At 34.8% G+C, this 14,185-nt stretch overlaps 3 protein-coding genes across 4 annotated transcripts in view; 1 reads left to right on the top strand and 2 right to left on the bottom strand.

Moving 5' to 3' along the window:
* LOC110419696 (receptor-like protein Cf-9 homolog) overlaps positions 1-736 on the bottom strand; it is a 5,730-nt gene extending 4,994 nt beyond the window's left edge. The window contains exon 1 of the mRNA XM_021432788.2: positions 5-736. Within this exon, the coding sequence (XP_021288463.2) occupies positions 5-724 (720 nt within the window). The 5' untranslated portion in view covers positions 725-736. The remainder of the gene's footprint in view (positions 1-4) is intronic.
* Positions 737-6,433: 5,697 nt separating this feature from the next.
* On the bottom strand, positions 6,434-9,156 carry LOC110419896 (receptor-like protein 20). Of its 2 annotated transcripts, none has more exons than XM_021433023.2 (2): positions 6,674-9,156; positions 6,434-6,580 (listed from the first exon to the last, which is right to left on the bottom strand). In XM_021433023.2, exon 1 carries the CDS (start codon positions 9,139-9,141, stop codon positions 6,697-6,699), a length of 2,445 nt encoding a protein of 814 aa, XP_021288698.2. In that variant the 5' UTR covers positions 9,142-9,156; the 3' UTR covers positions 6,434-6,580; positions 6,674-6,696. The 2 variants fall into 2 exon arrangements, with proteins under 2 accessions (XP_021288698.2, XP_021288697.1); XM_021433022.1 differs by having other exon boundaries at positions 6,462-6,517; positions 6,674-9,141.
* A 1,582-nt stretch (positions 9,157-10,738) lies between these two features.
* On the top strand, positions 10,739-12,832 carry LOC110419695 (uncharacterized). Its single transcript, XM_089784087.1, is given in 4 exon segments — positions 10,739-10,890; positions 10,892-10,944; positions 10,947-12,488; positions 12,491-12,832. Coding segments are annotated over 4 exon segments (1,728 nt in total). The 5' UTR covers positions 10,739-10,834; the 3' UTR covers positions 12,568-12,832.
* The last annotated feature ends 1,353 nt before the right edge of the window (positions 12,833-14,185 follow it).

The raw sequence follows: 14,185 nt of genomic DNA, 5'->3' as shown, positions 1-14,185 counted from the left end.
GGAGGTATGGAAGGCGAAAAACATCACTTGGAAATTCCCCATGTAGTTGACAATCTCTGAGACTCAAGTGTTCCAGAGATGAAGTCAAGTTCAGAAAGGAAAGAGATGCAACATCAGGCATATCTACAGAGTCAATGATAAGGTTTCTTAATTCAGTCAAGTTGCGTGCAAGCATGACAAAACCTTGGCTATCAAATCTCAAGTCTGGATAACCATTATAGGAAAGATCGAGTGAAACCAATTTTGACAGGAGACTGATTTCACATGGGATTAAGTCAGAGAATAAATTAGAAGAGAGATTAAGATGGGTCAAACTCACTAATTGATTAATTAACTCTGATGAGATAGAGCCATTGAAATTGTTGTAAGCAAGGTTGAGTCGTTGGAGTCCTCGAAGGTGGAAGAGGCTGCTGTTTGCATGGAGAGTGCCGTTAAGGCAGCTTTGACTGAGGTCGATGCCAATGACATGACCCGTCACCTTGTGGCAACTAACTCCATCCCATGAACAACAATCGAAGCTTTCATTCCAAGAATTTGTCTTGGGGTAAGAAGCAGATTTCCAGCAATGATCTAGAGAAATGGTGTTTTTGAATTCGAGCAAGGCAGCTTTCTGTTCTGGGAGGCATAAATGAGCTGAATGAAGAAAAGAGGAAGGGGAACTCAATGAACAACCGACATGGAAATGCAAGAGCGCTAAAAGCAAGCAAAGGATTTGGCACAACATCCTAATTAACCTTCCAATATTTTCTCGAGAAAAAGGAAAGTATGAAACAAGGGTTGTGGCAAAGGGACAAGTGAGGGAGGTGAACTTAAAAATGAGTTGTGGTTGAGGCTGAGGGACATGAGAAGTGAACTACGTACTAGAGAAGTGGGAACATGAAAGTGTTAGCATTAAGGCCGCTGAATCCTATCCCATTAGAGACGTTAGTAGGATTTGCATCATTTGATGTCTCTTTTATTTTAGACCCAAATATTTCATGATGGGAATCCAAGTGGGGTGCCAAGAAGCCGTGTGTGACAAAACTAAAAAGAAGAGCTCGAAAGATGATAGAATGGAGAAGAGTTAGGAAATTGCTGGAAAAATTTAAATAACGTTGAAACGAAAAGCGTGAAAGCTGTTCACTGTTCTGGTACCTATTTCAAACTGTTTTTTTTTTTTTCATAAGATTGGGCTTACTGCTAATGTAATAAAAATAAAAAAATTTTAAATTTTTTTAAATAATTTAAGAGTTTGTTTAGATATTATAAAATCTTAACAACACCATAAGCCTTATAACATTAAATTGTTCGGACAGACATAACTGAACACATTATAATTTTCCAACAAACATAAACAAAAATACAATAAAATGTTCCAAGATAATATTATAACATATACATACATATGTATATACAATATATTTTATATAATGTTATATATGAATTTCAAAAAATATATATAATGTTTTATATATATAATTACATATGTTTAATGACTTATGAATATGATAATATAGATTCATTGATTATCATTTATTCATTTAAATCATTTAATTATGTATGCTAGTTTAATGTTTCGATGTTGACTTTTTTATTTATAATCACTATGATCAATTAAATTTGTTTGTGGAGTTTTTAAATTTTTTATGTAATGTATAGAATAAAGATGCAAGTTGTATATACCACCTATTTAAGCATATTAAATTGTGGCCTTATCCTCCATATTAGATATCCAAATTCTTATTTTAAGTTGTTAATTTTTCAAATCATTATAATGAAAGTATGTACAATTCCCTTTTTAATCAAAATTTTAATTTTTAATATCTAAACTAAAAGGTTAACATTGTTTTGAGTTATTTGTATTTTTTCTCCTTTCATTTCTTTATTATTTTTTCATTCATAACTTATTGATCTGTAATATAGAATATAAATTATCAACATATAGTTTCATCTATAAAGCGTAAAATATATAAATACAGCATTCTCTCAATTAAAAGAAGCGCAAATTTTTTTTTTGATAATACATGATGATGTAAAACATTTTTTTGAATTTAATTTATAATTGCATTTTGATGATTATTTGAAACAATAAAATAAACTGAAAAGCCATGAAGACTTGATATGGTTTGAATTCTACCTCAACAGCTATGTTGAACTGATTGTGATTATGCTTTTGATTAGTTTTTGGAGAAAACAAGTTGTTGAAGCAAAGAGAGATAAGTACAGCCTCACGTTTTATTTTTTTTTAAATACACAATTTTATTACTAATGCCCATAATTAAAATTAACTACGATCTTTATGGACACAATTGAATAAAATAAGACATAAGAACCCAATAATTAAAAGCTTGGATTTAAGGATGTCCAGGTGTTTGAAAATAAAATTTAAGTAAGATTATAAATAACGAGTTTACATTCTTAACCCAAAAGACATGCTTAATAGGTGGTGAAAAATCCATATTTATATATTAAAGCTCACCTCATCTCTTATTGATATGAGATTCATGACATTTTATCTTACTCAATTGTGCAACACCCTCATTGCATTAACTTGCACTAGCATTCTATCCACAGAGGAAAGAGACTCTTGACCCTTGTATTTCTCATGAAACCCCACATCAGAAATCTGGTTCTAGTCAAAACTTAAGCCCAACCTTATACTGTTTTAAATTTTAAAAATAGAGGTTAAGTAAATGTATAAGTTCTGACTCATATTCCCAATCTAAAAGACATAAATAATAAATGATAAAAAACTTATATTTATATTTTAAGACTCATCTAATTTTTTATTGATATTCGTGACAAAGCCGTTAAGCTGAACATATTTGCCCTTGGATGCAATCACACATAAAATTACTATTAGACAAACCCCCAGCTGCAACCAAATCCGTCCCTTCACAATTAGTACCAGCAGCACGTGGCAACCGTCTCTCAATAGTTTCCATTAATCCTTGTCCAATATATTGTTCCAAGGAGCTGTCCAAATCGTTCCTAACATAATCATATTCAAAGAAAAGAAGTAACTCTCTCCAATCTTTTTTTTTAATCTTTTTATTTTGAAAAAAAAAGAAACCATATCTTCAAACCTAACTTTACAAATGTGGAAATACATGCACTTAATTATATTGAGTCAAATACTAAAATACAATAAAAAATTATTATAAATTCAGCATACAAAATATGAATTCATGCATGCTTACATGATAACTTGCAATTACTTATTACCACAAGCTGATACATATGATTAGAAGAACCTATATAATAATTTAATTTATGGATGCTTATTGATGTATGTATGACTGATGGTGATGTAATTATTAAACATTTAAACCAAGAGGAAGAAATGAAAAGGGAAATTAAAAAAGATAGGCAAATTGCCGTGTTAGAAGGAAGTGTGTTGAGTGTTGTCTGCATTGCATAAATGTTATAATATTTGTACTCTATAGACTTGTCTGCATTGAACCTTAACTTGAGCTGAGGGTCATTGTGTAGCTTTTGGGATGAAGAGTGAAGACTACGACCACTATTTACTGTCCTTGAATTGAATGACGTATAAATACATTGTCTGCATTGACCCTTAACAACTTGAGCAAAGGGCCATTGAAAAGCTTGGAAGAGTGAAGACTACGCCCACTCTTTTCAGAAAAAAACTGTCTTTGAATGACTTTGAGTAGGTGATTCAATGTGTGCCCTTCAACGTATTTAAGTATTTAATTTCAGAAAAAAATCACTTTTCAATAAACAAAAATAATGTTATTGTGTCTAACCTTTATAAGTGAACATGTTTATCAATCTGCTTAAGCTTAGTCGTAAGAAACTATTTTATTAAGATAATGGATTTTATGGATGTTATTTATGATATTATTATCTTATTATAAATTTTTTTATGATTATTGATTTTAAATTTGAATAATAAAATTATATTTTAATTGTAAGTTTTTAATTTAATTGTATATTAATCATGTTACATGTTAAAAATTGAATCGTATTAATTGTTTTATAGTGTTTTTAATCATATCGAGTCATATAAAACTTAAAACTCAACACGTTTAATAAATGCGTTAATTATGTTGAATCATATTACATGATTATTATACGTATTCATATATGTGTTTCAAATACTAACACCGATTAGTTAATCGTGTCATATTTGTATTTAGTTATAAAATTGTTAATATTGTAGAATATAATTAAGATACAGAGACACAAATTGTCCAATCCAATTTATCTAAAAAAATTATTTTCCGATTGCCAAATGAACCTTAATTACTTGCTACATGAAACTGACATATATGCTAAGAAAAACCAATCTAATGATATATAGATTGTTATTGGTAAGTGACTCATGCTAATCGTAATTTTTAAGCTTTCAAACCAAGAGGAAGAAATGAAGATAGTGACAGAAGATGAGGAGGGGAATTCAAAAAGGAAATTAAACAAGAAGGGCAAATTACCATGTTAGAAAGAAAAAGCATGAAGCGTGTTGACTGTTGTATACATACATGTTAAAATCGTACCATATAGACTTGTCTGCATAGACTCTTAACCTGAGCTAGTTAAGGGTCATTGTATAGCTTTTGGGAGTGAAGAGTGAAGACTACGCCCACTCTTTACTATCCTTGAACGACGTATAATTAAGGGTTCAATGTGTGCCCTTAAATGCTGAATGTAAAATATATATATTTATATATTTAAGTATTTAATTTAATGATAGATATATAAACAATAAACACAGTAAAGAGAAATGCACAGAGCCTAGTGGTGTAAATATGAGATTACCGCATCAAATTAAAAATCAAAGGCCAAGAATAACACTGTTTGTATAGGAGTAGAAAATGTCAACCCCAACCCCAACCATCAAAAGTGAATTAGAATAAGGTTGATGCTAATACACCCAATACAAAAATAATTACTTTTGAATGATCAACATATATATACTTTCATTTATAAAGTGTAAAATATATAAATACAACATTTTCTTAATAAAAAAAAGCGCAATTACTTATTTTTTGGTAATGGATGTTGATGTAGAACATTATTTTCAATTTAATTCATCATTGCATTTCGATGGATTATTTGAAAAAATAAAATCGATTAAAGACTCGATATGGTTTGAATTCTACCTCATCAGCTATATTGAAATGATTGTGATTAGATATTTAATTATATTTTTAAGAAAACAAGTTGTTGAAGCAAAGAGAGATAAGTAAGCTCACACTTTGTTTGTCCTGAAATTATTGTCTATGTAGGTTTCTTTAAAAGAATTAAATATTTTTTATTATTTTTTGTATATGAAAATAAAATCAAGTATATAATTATTTTTTATTTTGATTTATTTATATGACAAATATTGATTCATGAACTAGATATGAAAATTTTTTGATATGTTATAAAATTTTAAAAGGAAGGAATTAATCTTTAAGAAGTGAGATACTTGACATCAAAACTAATTGTATGACCTTATTAATAAATTATAGTAAACTTTTAAAAAAGAAAAAAAGCAATTAGACAAGTTATAGTAGTTAGTGTATGATCTCACTAACGAGTTATAATAGTGAGCTTATCATCTCACTAATTGGTTAAATATGATGGTTCTTTAATTGTTTTGAAAATATGATTAATTGAAATATTATTAAATTATTTATATAATATACTGAAATCAATATTTGATGTGGTATATCGTATATGTGACTATATTTGCTGAGTTGTTCTTTACCATTCTGTCAGTGATTGCTGCATCAACGAGACCCATACTTGTTAACATTCCATAACTGGTAAGGTAATCACCCTTAAGAGTTTCCTATAACCTTTGAATCTTTCTTTGGTTTCCAATCCCTAAAACGAGAATGTGATTCTTGAAACCACCTTTGAAGTATACTCTACATTACCAGAGTGGAGTCATCTAAGTTAGTCAAACATGTCTAAAACATAATTATACTTTTATATGAAGTAATTATCTTTATAATTAACATTATAATCAATTACATAATTTTGCTTTAAAGCAACCTTTGAAGCAAATAGCAATAACAACCAAACCAAGCTCCAAAATGATAAGAAATTAAAAAAAATTTACCTGTCTATGAATCAAATCATCACGCTGAGTAAACCAAGAGGAACCCTTGGGAGGTCCCAACTGCGATCACTTTAATCTCATCGAAAAGTCTTCGCTGGCGATGCAGCCGAGATCCGTTAAGTGATGGTGACTCCACTTCGACATTGGCAACTGAGATTACGGACTGGAATTCGGAAAGGAAAGAATTTTGTATAGGACAGAGAAGCAGGTGACTTTGTGGGGTCCACGTGTAGAGTTGTGAAGATAATTCAGAAAATTAATTACAAAATTAAAATGAAAGCATTGGAACATTTTTAATTAAAGTCTTGCAAATTACAACATTTTCAATACAAATCCTAAATTCATCAGGAAAAAAAAAAAAAAAACTTCTTCAGAGCTTGTCTTTTCCACATGAAACTTCAGATAAAATCTGCTGAACATGAAAAGTAAATTATCCACTAAGAACATCTGGAATTGTTCAAACCACTGCCATGGAAAAGCCAAACGTTAAGAGTAGCAGGGTGCATTAGATTCAGTACGAAAGCCACCCTGACAAGTAGAAAAAAAGAAAGGAAAAATCAATTATTGATTACAAAAGCAATGAGAACTTTGTTGTAATTCTACTTTGGCAAAAAAACTCACCTATGCATGATCTGGATGTGGTGCTAGTTTCTTCTTCCTCTGTTTCTGCGAATCCACTTTGTAACATAGTTTTGCCAATCTCTCTCAACCATTCTGATAAACCACCATGGTCTTCCTTTTGTGAATACAATGTATCCCATGCTCAATCCTAACACCACTCCACATCCATGGCCCATCATTACAACTTTCCAAATAAAGGCCATTTCAGAACCTTCATCTTCCTTAACCATTGGCACCGGTGGTTTAGGTTCAGGGTCGCCGCATTGCTTTGACAGTGGGAGGCCACACAATCCCAAGTTACCACTATAAGAATCATTCTCAAAAGTATCAAATTGCTTCCCATGGGGAATTGGTCCCACAAGATCATTTTGTGAAAGATTTAACACTGCAAGGAATGTCAGATTCGTCAATTGGGAAGGAATTCTACCACCAAGCTTGTTTGACGAGAGATCTAAGGACTCAAGTGCAATCATATTTCCGAAAGATGGCGGAATAGGACCAGTCAAGTTGTTGTTAGACAAGTTGAGTGCTTGGAGTGAAATAAGTTCTCCGAGTTCCTCAGGAATTTGTCCACTGAATAAATTGTTCGAAAAGTCCATGGATGTAAAAATGATCAAGGTTTTGACCAACTCAATCTCCGTTCTTTTTGTTGTTATATTTACAGCAGTTTGGTGATAGTCATAAGCATACATAACTTGAGCATTCGGATTCTTGTACAAGAATGACTCCGAAGATCTATCTTTAGGTACATCTTCCATTGCCCTCAAATTTTGAAAGAATTTTGCTGGCAGGGGGCCAACGAGCTTATTATGTGAGAGATCAATTATTTGCAATGCAGAAAAGTTAGAAGAAGCTATAGAATTGGGCATGGGACCATGCAATCTATTGGACTGCAAAGTAAGAACTCGTAACCTTGGAACTGAAGCTAACCAATAGGGAAAGGTATCAGTTAACTTGTTGTTCCTTAAATTCAAAACTTCTAAAGAACTACAATTAGCCAAGGATCGCGGCAGTGATCCCTCCAATTGGTTGTCATTGAGGAGAAGATTTCTCAACATATTATTTGCGAAAGAATCAGGGACTTTGCCATAAAAATTATTCATCTCCAAATTCATGATCGTGAGAGAATAGCTGAAATTTCCAAGACAATTTGGAACAGTTCCAATCAAGTTATTTCTAGATAAGTCAAGAACCATAAGCGAACTCTGATTGCAAATCAATTGAGGGATATTTCCAGTCAATTTATTCTTTGAAATTAAGAATACAATCAAACTTTGTGTTTGATTTGGAATCTGAAGATTCAAGCAAGTTGAGAGAATTGGCCCTTGAAGCATGTTGGAGTGAAGGTCCAGAACTTGAATATTCTTTCCGGCTGGAAGTTGCCCCAAGGTGGTCAGAAAGTTGTAAGAAAGGTTCAACACACTCAATTGTTCCCACCCTTCTGCTTCCCATTTGGAAATCCTACCATGAATCTTGTTATTGGAAAGATCTAAAAGCTCCAAATTTGATGTTCGAAAGAAACTTGGGAACTGTCTTATGCTACAAGAAGAGAATGACACAGTAGCAAGCTTAGGGAAGGAATAGTTCTCATCATCGCTGCTTGTACTTAAAGATAGTAAACTATTATTTGAAAGACTAAGATGGTAAAGATTTTTGAGTTTCGCAAGCATATTTGGCTTGATGACACCACTCAAGTTATTTGAGGAAAGATGAAGCGTGTCAAGGCTCACAAGATCAAAAAAAGAACTGGGCATTGATCCATGAATGTCATTAGAACTCAAATCAATATATTCAAGAGAATTAGGCTTCTGAATTTGGTCAATTGGACCGGTGAGCTTGTTATAGCTGAGATCTAACCTTCTCAAAGATGGCAAAGTAAACAGCCAAGATGGTACGCCACCACTTACAAGGTTCTTGGATATGCTAATATCTTCTAGCAATTGAAGCTCACTAACATGAATTGGCAGCGAACCTTCTAATCGATTATATGACAAATCTAGATAGGTAAGATGTGTGAGGTTGAACATAGTTGATGGAAGTTGACCACTAAAATTACAGGAATCAAATGACAAAAAAGTCAATTTATTAAGGTTTCCAAAAGCATCAGGAATCTGTCCTCCAAAATCATTTCCTGTAAAATCTAGGAAGATGATTTGAGTGAGATTTCCAAATGTTGCGGGAATTGACCCTCTAAAACGGCAAAAGGAAAGGTCCAACAACTTAAGGGCATTACTCAAGTTTGTCTTAGGGAGATGACCTGTGAGATTTTGATTCCAACCTATATCTATGTGCTGGAGGTATGGAAGGCTAAAAACTTCACTTGAAAGTTCTCCATCTAGTTGACAATCATTAAGACTCAAGCTTTCCAGAGATGGAGTCACGTTTATAAAGGAAGGAAGTGCAACATCAGACATATCTACAGAGTCAAGGCTAAGGTTTCTTAATTCAGTTAAATTGCGTACAAGCATGTCAAAACCTTGACTATCAAATCTCAAGTCGGGATAACCATTATTGGAAAGATCGAGTGAAACCAATTTTGACAGGAGACTGATTTCATATGGGATTAAGTCACATAATGAATTAGAAGAGAGATTAAGATGGGTCAAACTCACAAATTGATGAAATAACTCCGAAGGGATGAAGCCATTGAAATTGTTGTGAGCAAGGTTGAGTCGTTGGAGTTCTTGAAGGTGGAAGAGGCTGCTATTTTCAAGAAGAGAGACATAACGGTGGTTGAAACTGAGGTCGAGCCACTGAAGTGTTTCAAGGTGGAAGAGGCTGCTATTTGCTAGGAGGGTACCGTAAAGGCAGCTGTTACTGAGGTCTATGCCAATCACATGACCCGTCACCATGTGGCAACTGACTCCATCCCATGAACAGCAATCCGAGCTTTCATTCCAAGAATTTGTCCTAGGGTAAGAAGAAAATGTCCCGCAATAATCATATAGAGAAATGGTGTTTTTGAATTCGAGCAAGGCAGCTCCCTGTTCTGGGAGGCAGAAATGAGCTGACGAAAGGAAACTCAATGAACAATGGCGCTGGAAATACACGAGCGCTAAAAGCAAGCAAAGGATGTGGTACAACATCCTCATAACCTTCCCATATTTTCTCGAGAAAAAGGAAAGTATGAAACAAGGGTTGTCGGAAAGGAGCAAAGCTAGGGAGGTGAAGTTGAACATGAGCTGTGGCTGAGGCCGAGGGACATAAAAATACAAGCAGTGGACATCTCTTTTTCAAGTCAATCAACAAGTCTTTTGAGTTGTTTTCCATTAATGCATTTAGATTTATTGATTGTGTTCAGAAATTTCAACAGCACAAGTGTTGGTGCATGGAATCAAAACTACATTAATGGAACAAAAGAAAAAGTGTTGGCACCGTGTTAGAATATTGAAAAGCAAGAATCCTATCCCACTCGAGACGTTAGTAGGATTTGCATATTTTCTTATTGGGAAATGCTAATTAGACCCGAATTTCATGATCGAAATCTAAGTGGGGTAAGAAAGATAGCTTTTTTCCTTCTTGTCTACCAAGAAAAACGCTCAAAAGTAAGAAATTCATGTCACATGCAAGCAGTGTGTGTGACAAAATTCAATATCATATAAAGGAGAGGAATTAGGAAATAGCTGGAAATATTTGTAAGCATTTTGTTCTCATCCTTCCGTCGCATTTTCACATTAAAAGTTAGAGTAATATTATTTTTCCCAACAAAGAGTAATATAATACCAACTAATTAAGATCAATTAAAGAATATATATATATATAAAATAATACATAAAATTTTCTCCCATGAAAATTTCTCATTTTTTTAATTTTCAGTTTGTGATTTATTCACTTGCCACTCATTCTTTAGTAGGTTTTTAAAAATAAAAATCAAACTTGAATTAACATTTGACTTATTTGCTTTAATTGAATAGCTTATACAGCACTTAACTGTTATGAGACTCGTAGTTATATTGAGATTTCCTTTGGTATGTAATATCACTCTTAGCATGAGAATTTATTTTTCTATGTATATTAGTAAGCGCGAAGGCCTTGGGATCTAGATGATCCCAGCCCTACGAGTTGCCCCATCCCAGAAATCCGACGGTTGGGTATCAAGGTGATTCTCCCGTCTTTTTAATTGATTTTCCGATATTTCCAGTTCAATTTTCCTAACGAAAAATGCAGCCTCAAAATCTCTCCTTCTCTAAAACCCTAAACCCTTCTTTCCTTCTCTTCCTGCCCTAAGCCACTCCTCACCCCTTCCCTACCCCGCCAATACTCCCCATTTTCCGCCAAAAGTACCCCATACTTTCCATTCATCACCGAGACGTCCGGGCCTTTGCTGGCCGGAGCAAGAAGAAACCGGGAGGCCAATCCTCGGGCCGGCTCGAAGGCAGCGCGGAGATAAGGCGCGTGGCGAAGCAAAACGCGCGTCGAAAATCGAAAAAGCTAGCCGAATCCCTCTTCTACCGGTTGAAGAACCCTGGGAAACCAAACCATGCCGATAACTTCACGGAAGAAGAGCTGGAAGCAATCGGACTCGGTTACGACAGGATGGTCCGGTTCATGGAAAAAGACGACCCGAATTTGAAACACCCTTTTGATTGGTACAAGTATGGTGAATTTGGGCCTTATTCTTGGCGTGGGGTTGTCGTTGGCGACCCAATTCGAGGGCGGTTTACGGATGAAAGGGTTACGATGATAGGGGAAGTGAAGAATCATGAGGAATGGGAGAAGATAGAACAGTTCGAGATGGCTTCAGAGTTTGGGAAAAGGTTGGAAATGATGGATAAAAATGTTGGCTTTAGGTACTTTTGGGTGTTTGTTAGGCACCCGAAATGGAGGTTAAATGAATTGCCTTGGGAACAATGGACTTTAGTTTGTGAAGTTGTTGTTGAAGCTAGGAAAAATGAGAGGTTAGACAAGTGGAGTTTGATGGGGAGATTAGGGAATAAAGCTAGATCTTTGATTACTCAATGCGCGGCTTGGATGAGACCGGATATCATTTATGTTAAGAAGCCTGTTATCAATGTAGGTTTTGAAGGTCAAGATGATTTTTTTAAGGCGTTGATACCGTTTCTTGATCCTAAAACCGAAGGGCTATATTTGTTTGAGGTTAGGAAAGAGGATGGGAGTGTGGAACTGTGTAGTTATTTTGAGGGGTTGTGTAAGATTGTGAAGGTGAGTCAAAAGGCTTTTGTGGATGATGTGGTGAAAGGGTTTGAGAAGTTGAGTGACGAACGGAAATCTCGGTGTTTAGAGTTTTTGTTGAGTAATCATCCGGTGCCTCTTTTGCATCCATACACAAAGGAGTGGAAGGCTAAGTTGGAGGAGATGGAGTTGGGTTGTGATGCACCGGATGATGTTGAGGATGATTGGGGCCGAGATTCTGGTGAGACCCAGTTCACGGATTGGATTGAGGATGATGGTGGTGATGATGAGGAGGTGGAGGATCAAGAGGATGTGGTTCTGGATATGGAAGAAGGTGGAGATGAAGCATTTGGGACCGAAGGAGAGGAATCTGAGGAAGAAGAGGATGAAAAGTACTGGGAGGAAGAGTTTCAGAAGGCAGTAAGTAGCTCTGAAAGGATGGAAAAACTTGCAAAACGAAGTGTTGAGATGACTACAGAGTTCTACAAGAAGCAGTTGGGGGTAATGGAAGCTGACAAAAAGAAAAAGATTATGGAAGATGGAGATGAAACTGCCCTGAGGGGTAAAAGAGCAAAAGTGAGACCAGAAGAGTGGAAATATGCAGGGATTGGTCCGTGGAGGAGAAGGATTAAGAAGAGCAAAATTCCTCCGGAGCTGTTTTTATGCGCAGCTGTTAGACCATTTAATATAGGAATCTTGTGAAGGAGATTGTCTTGACAAGGCATGCAATATTGGAGGGTGAGATTGGTAGGAAAGAATGAGGCAGTAAATTTATCGGAAGAGACTTAGCTATTTGATTATAACATAGATGACCACATATTCATGGCAAATCTGTCTATATGCTGCACCAAGCTTGTTTTTGTAACTGTTAAAGGAATCTTGAAATTATTTGTAAAACTGTACCGAATGTATGTTGTAGAACAATTTTTGTTCAGAGTTGAGGGAGTCATGTAGCTAGAGTTTGCACAGTTTGTCGTGTAACTCATTGAATTACATATATGGTAGTTCTTTACATAATTTATCCTACCATTGGCGTTGATTTACCCTCTGCAGAATTGCATTTTGATACATCTATTGAAATCAACATACTTTTGGCTCTGATTATTGGCATTTGATTATGAAGAGGCTGGGAATCATTTGTTGAAAAACTATCTAGGAATTGTATGCCAGTTTTCCCAATGTATGGGTTGATATTAGAAATCTAGTGAACAACGGAGTTGTCCCTGGAATTACTGACCAGATGCTGTGCAGTTGACACACTATTCTTTGTATATGCTGATGTGGTACTTATATGATTATATGAATCTTAGTCTATTAGGCTCCACATTGTTTTTTTTTTTTTCTATTTTTAGCCAGAGGCTTCATATTGTGCTTATGCTTGGAAATATCACTGAACTTCGTCTAGTTGCCTATGTTAGAGAATTGGAAACACTCCCTTCACTCGGAGACTCTTTTTTCAGTCCTGTGGCCTAGCAGCAGAGAATAGAATACAACAAACTGCGACAACCTTGCCTTGGGTTTTTACATTATCTACACTTTAAGAAACAGAAATTGGAAATCTTACTTCTCTTGCAGTTATAAATCTCTCTTGCATACCTTCAGTTGTCTCAGTGTTTGCTGTTGAGTTATGAATTAGATATCCTAGAATACGTCTCAGTAATGAAGCTTCCTTTTAGTGATGTAAGTTTATAAGACACCGAAAGTAGGTTAAAATGATCTGTTTCATATCCTATGTTCCTACATGTTGTGCTCAAGCTTTGTTGATGTTAGGAATGTCATCTTTTAGCTTTTCAATGTAAGCCTTCTTTTGAACATTACTTGTGCTTATGCTGTAAAGTCATACATATCAGTGGCTTACCTTTACTGTTTCATCAAATGTTGAGCTATGTTTCGTAAAGAATGATATATCCATTTCATCCCCTGAATTAATGGATGTTTTGGTCATTTGGATATATTATATATGTAACTCCATTAAGCTAGACAGTAACATGAAAAGATTTCCTCGCTCAGGAATTCACTAGCATTTTATCAATGAATTGAATTCTGCAATTCAGGGTTGAACCAAGCACTTGGGAGCCAACTCAGTTTGCATCAGTATCATGCTAGTTAAAAGGTATGAAGGAGCTGATGCCGGCTAAGGTGCAACAAGGTCATTTACAATCAACCTATGAAGTTTGAATCAATATCGAGCCCACTTAGTATTAGAAAATGGCTCTTATATACTAAAATAAAGGGCATGAAGACCCTTTAATAGTACAAGTTAACACTGCAATCACTTCACAATTCCTGGCTAACAGTGAAAAGTTAATGCAACAACCAGCAACAATCATTAGTACCTATATGCTGCCAGCCATCTTAATCGACCTTGGTGGGCACATA

This window comes from Theobroma umbraticum, unplaced genomic scaffold, assembly GCF_002168275.2.
Source record: "Theobroma umbraticum cultivar Fairchild unplaced genomic scaffold, ASM216827v3 scaffold_67.0, whole genome shotgun sequence".
Taxonomy (NCBI): domain Eukaryota; kingdom Viridiplantae; phylum Streptophyta; class Magnoliopsida; order Malvales; family Malvaceae; genus Theobroma; species Theobroma umbraticum.
This window is presented reverse-complemented; position numbering and strand designations above follow the sequence as displayed.

Bases quoted from the DNA above. Each gene is read 5' to 3' on its own strand.
- LOC110419896 (XM_021433023.2), bottom strand. From the start codon at position 9,141: ATGCTTGTACGCAATTTAACTGAATTAAGAAACCTTAGCCTTGACTCT.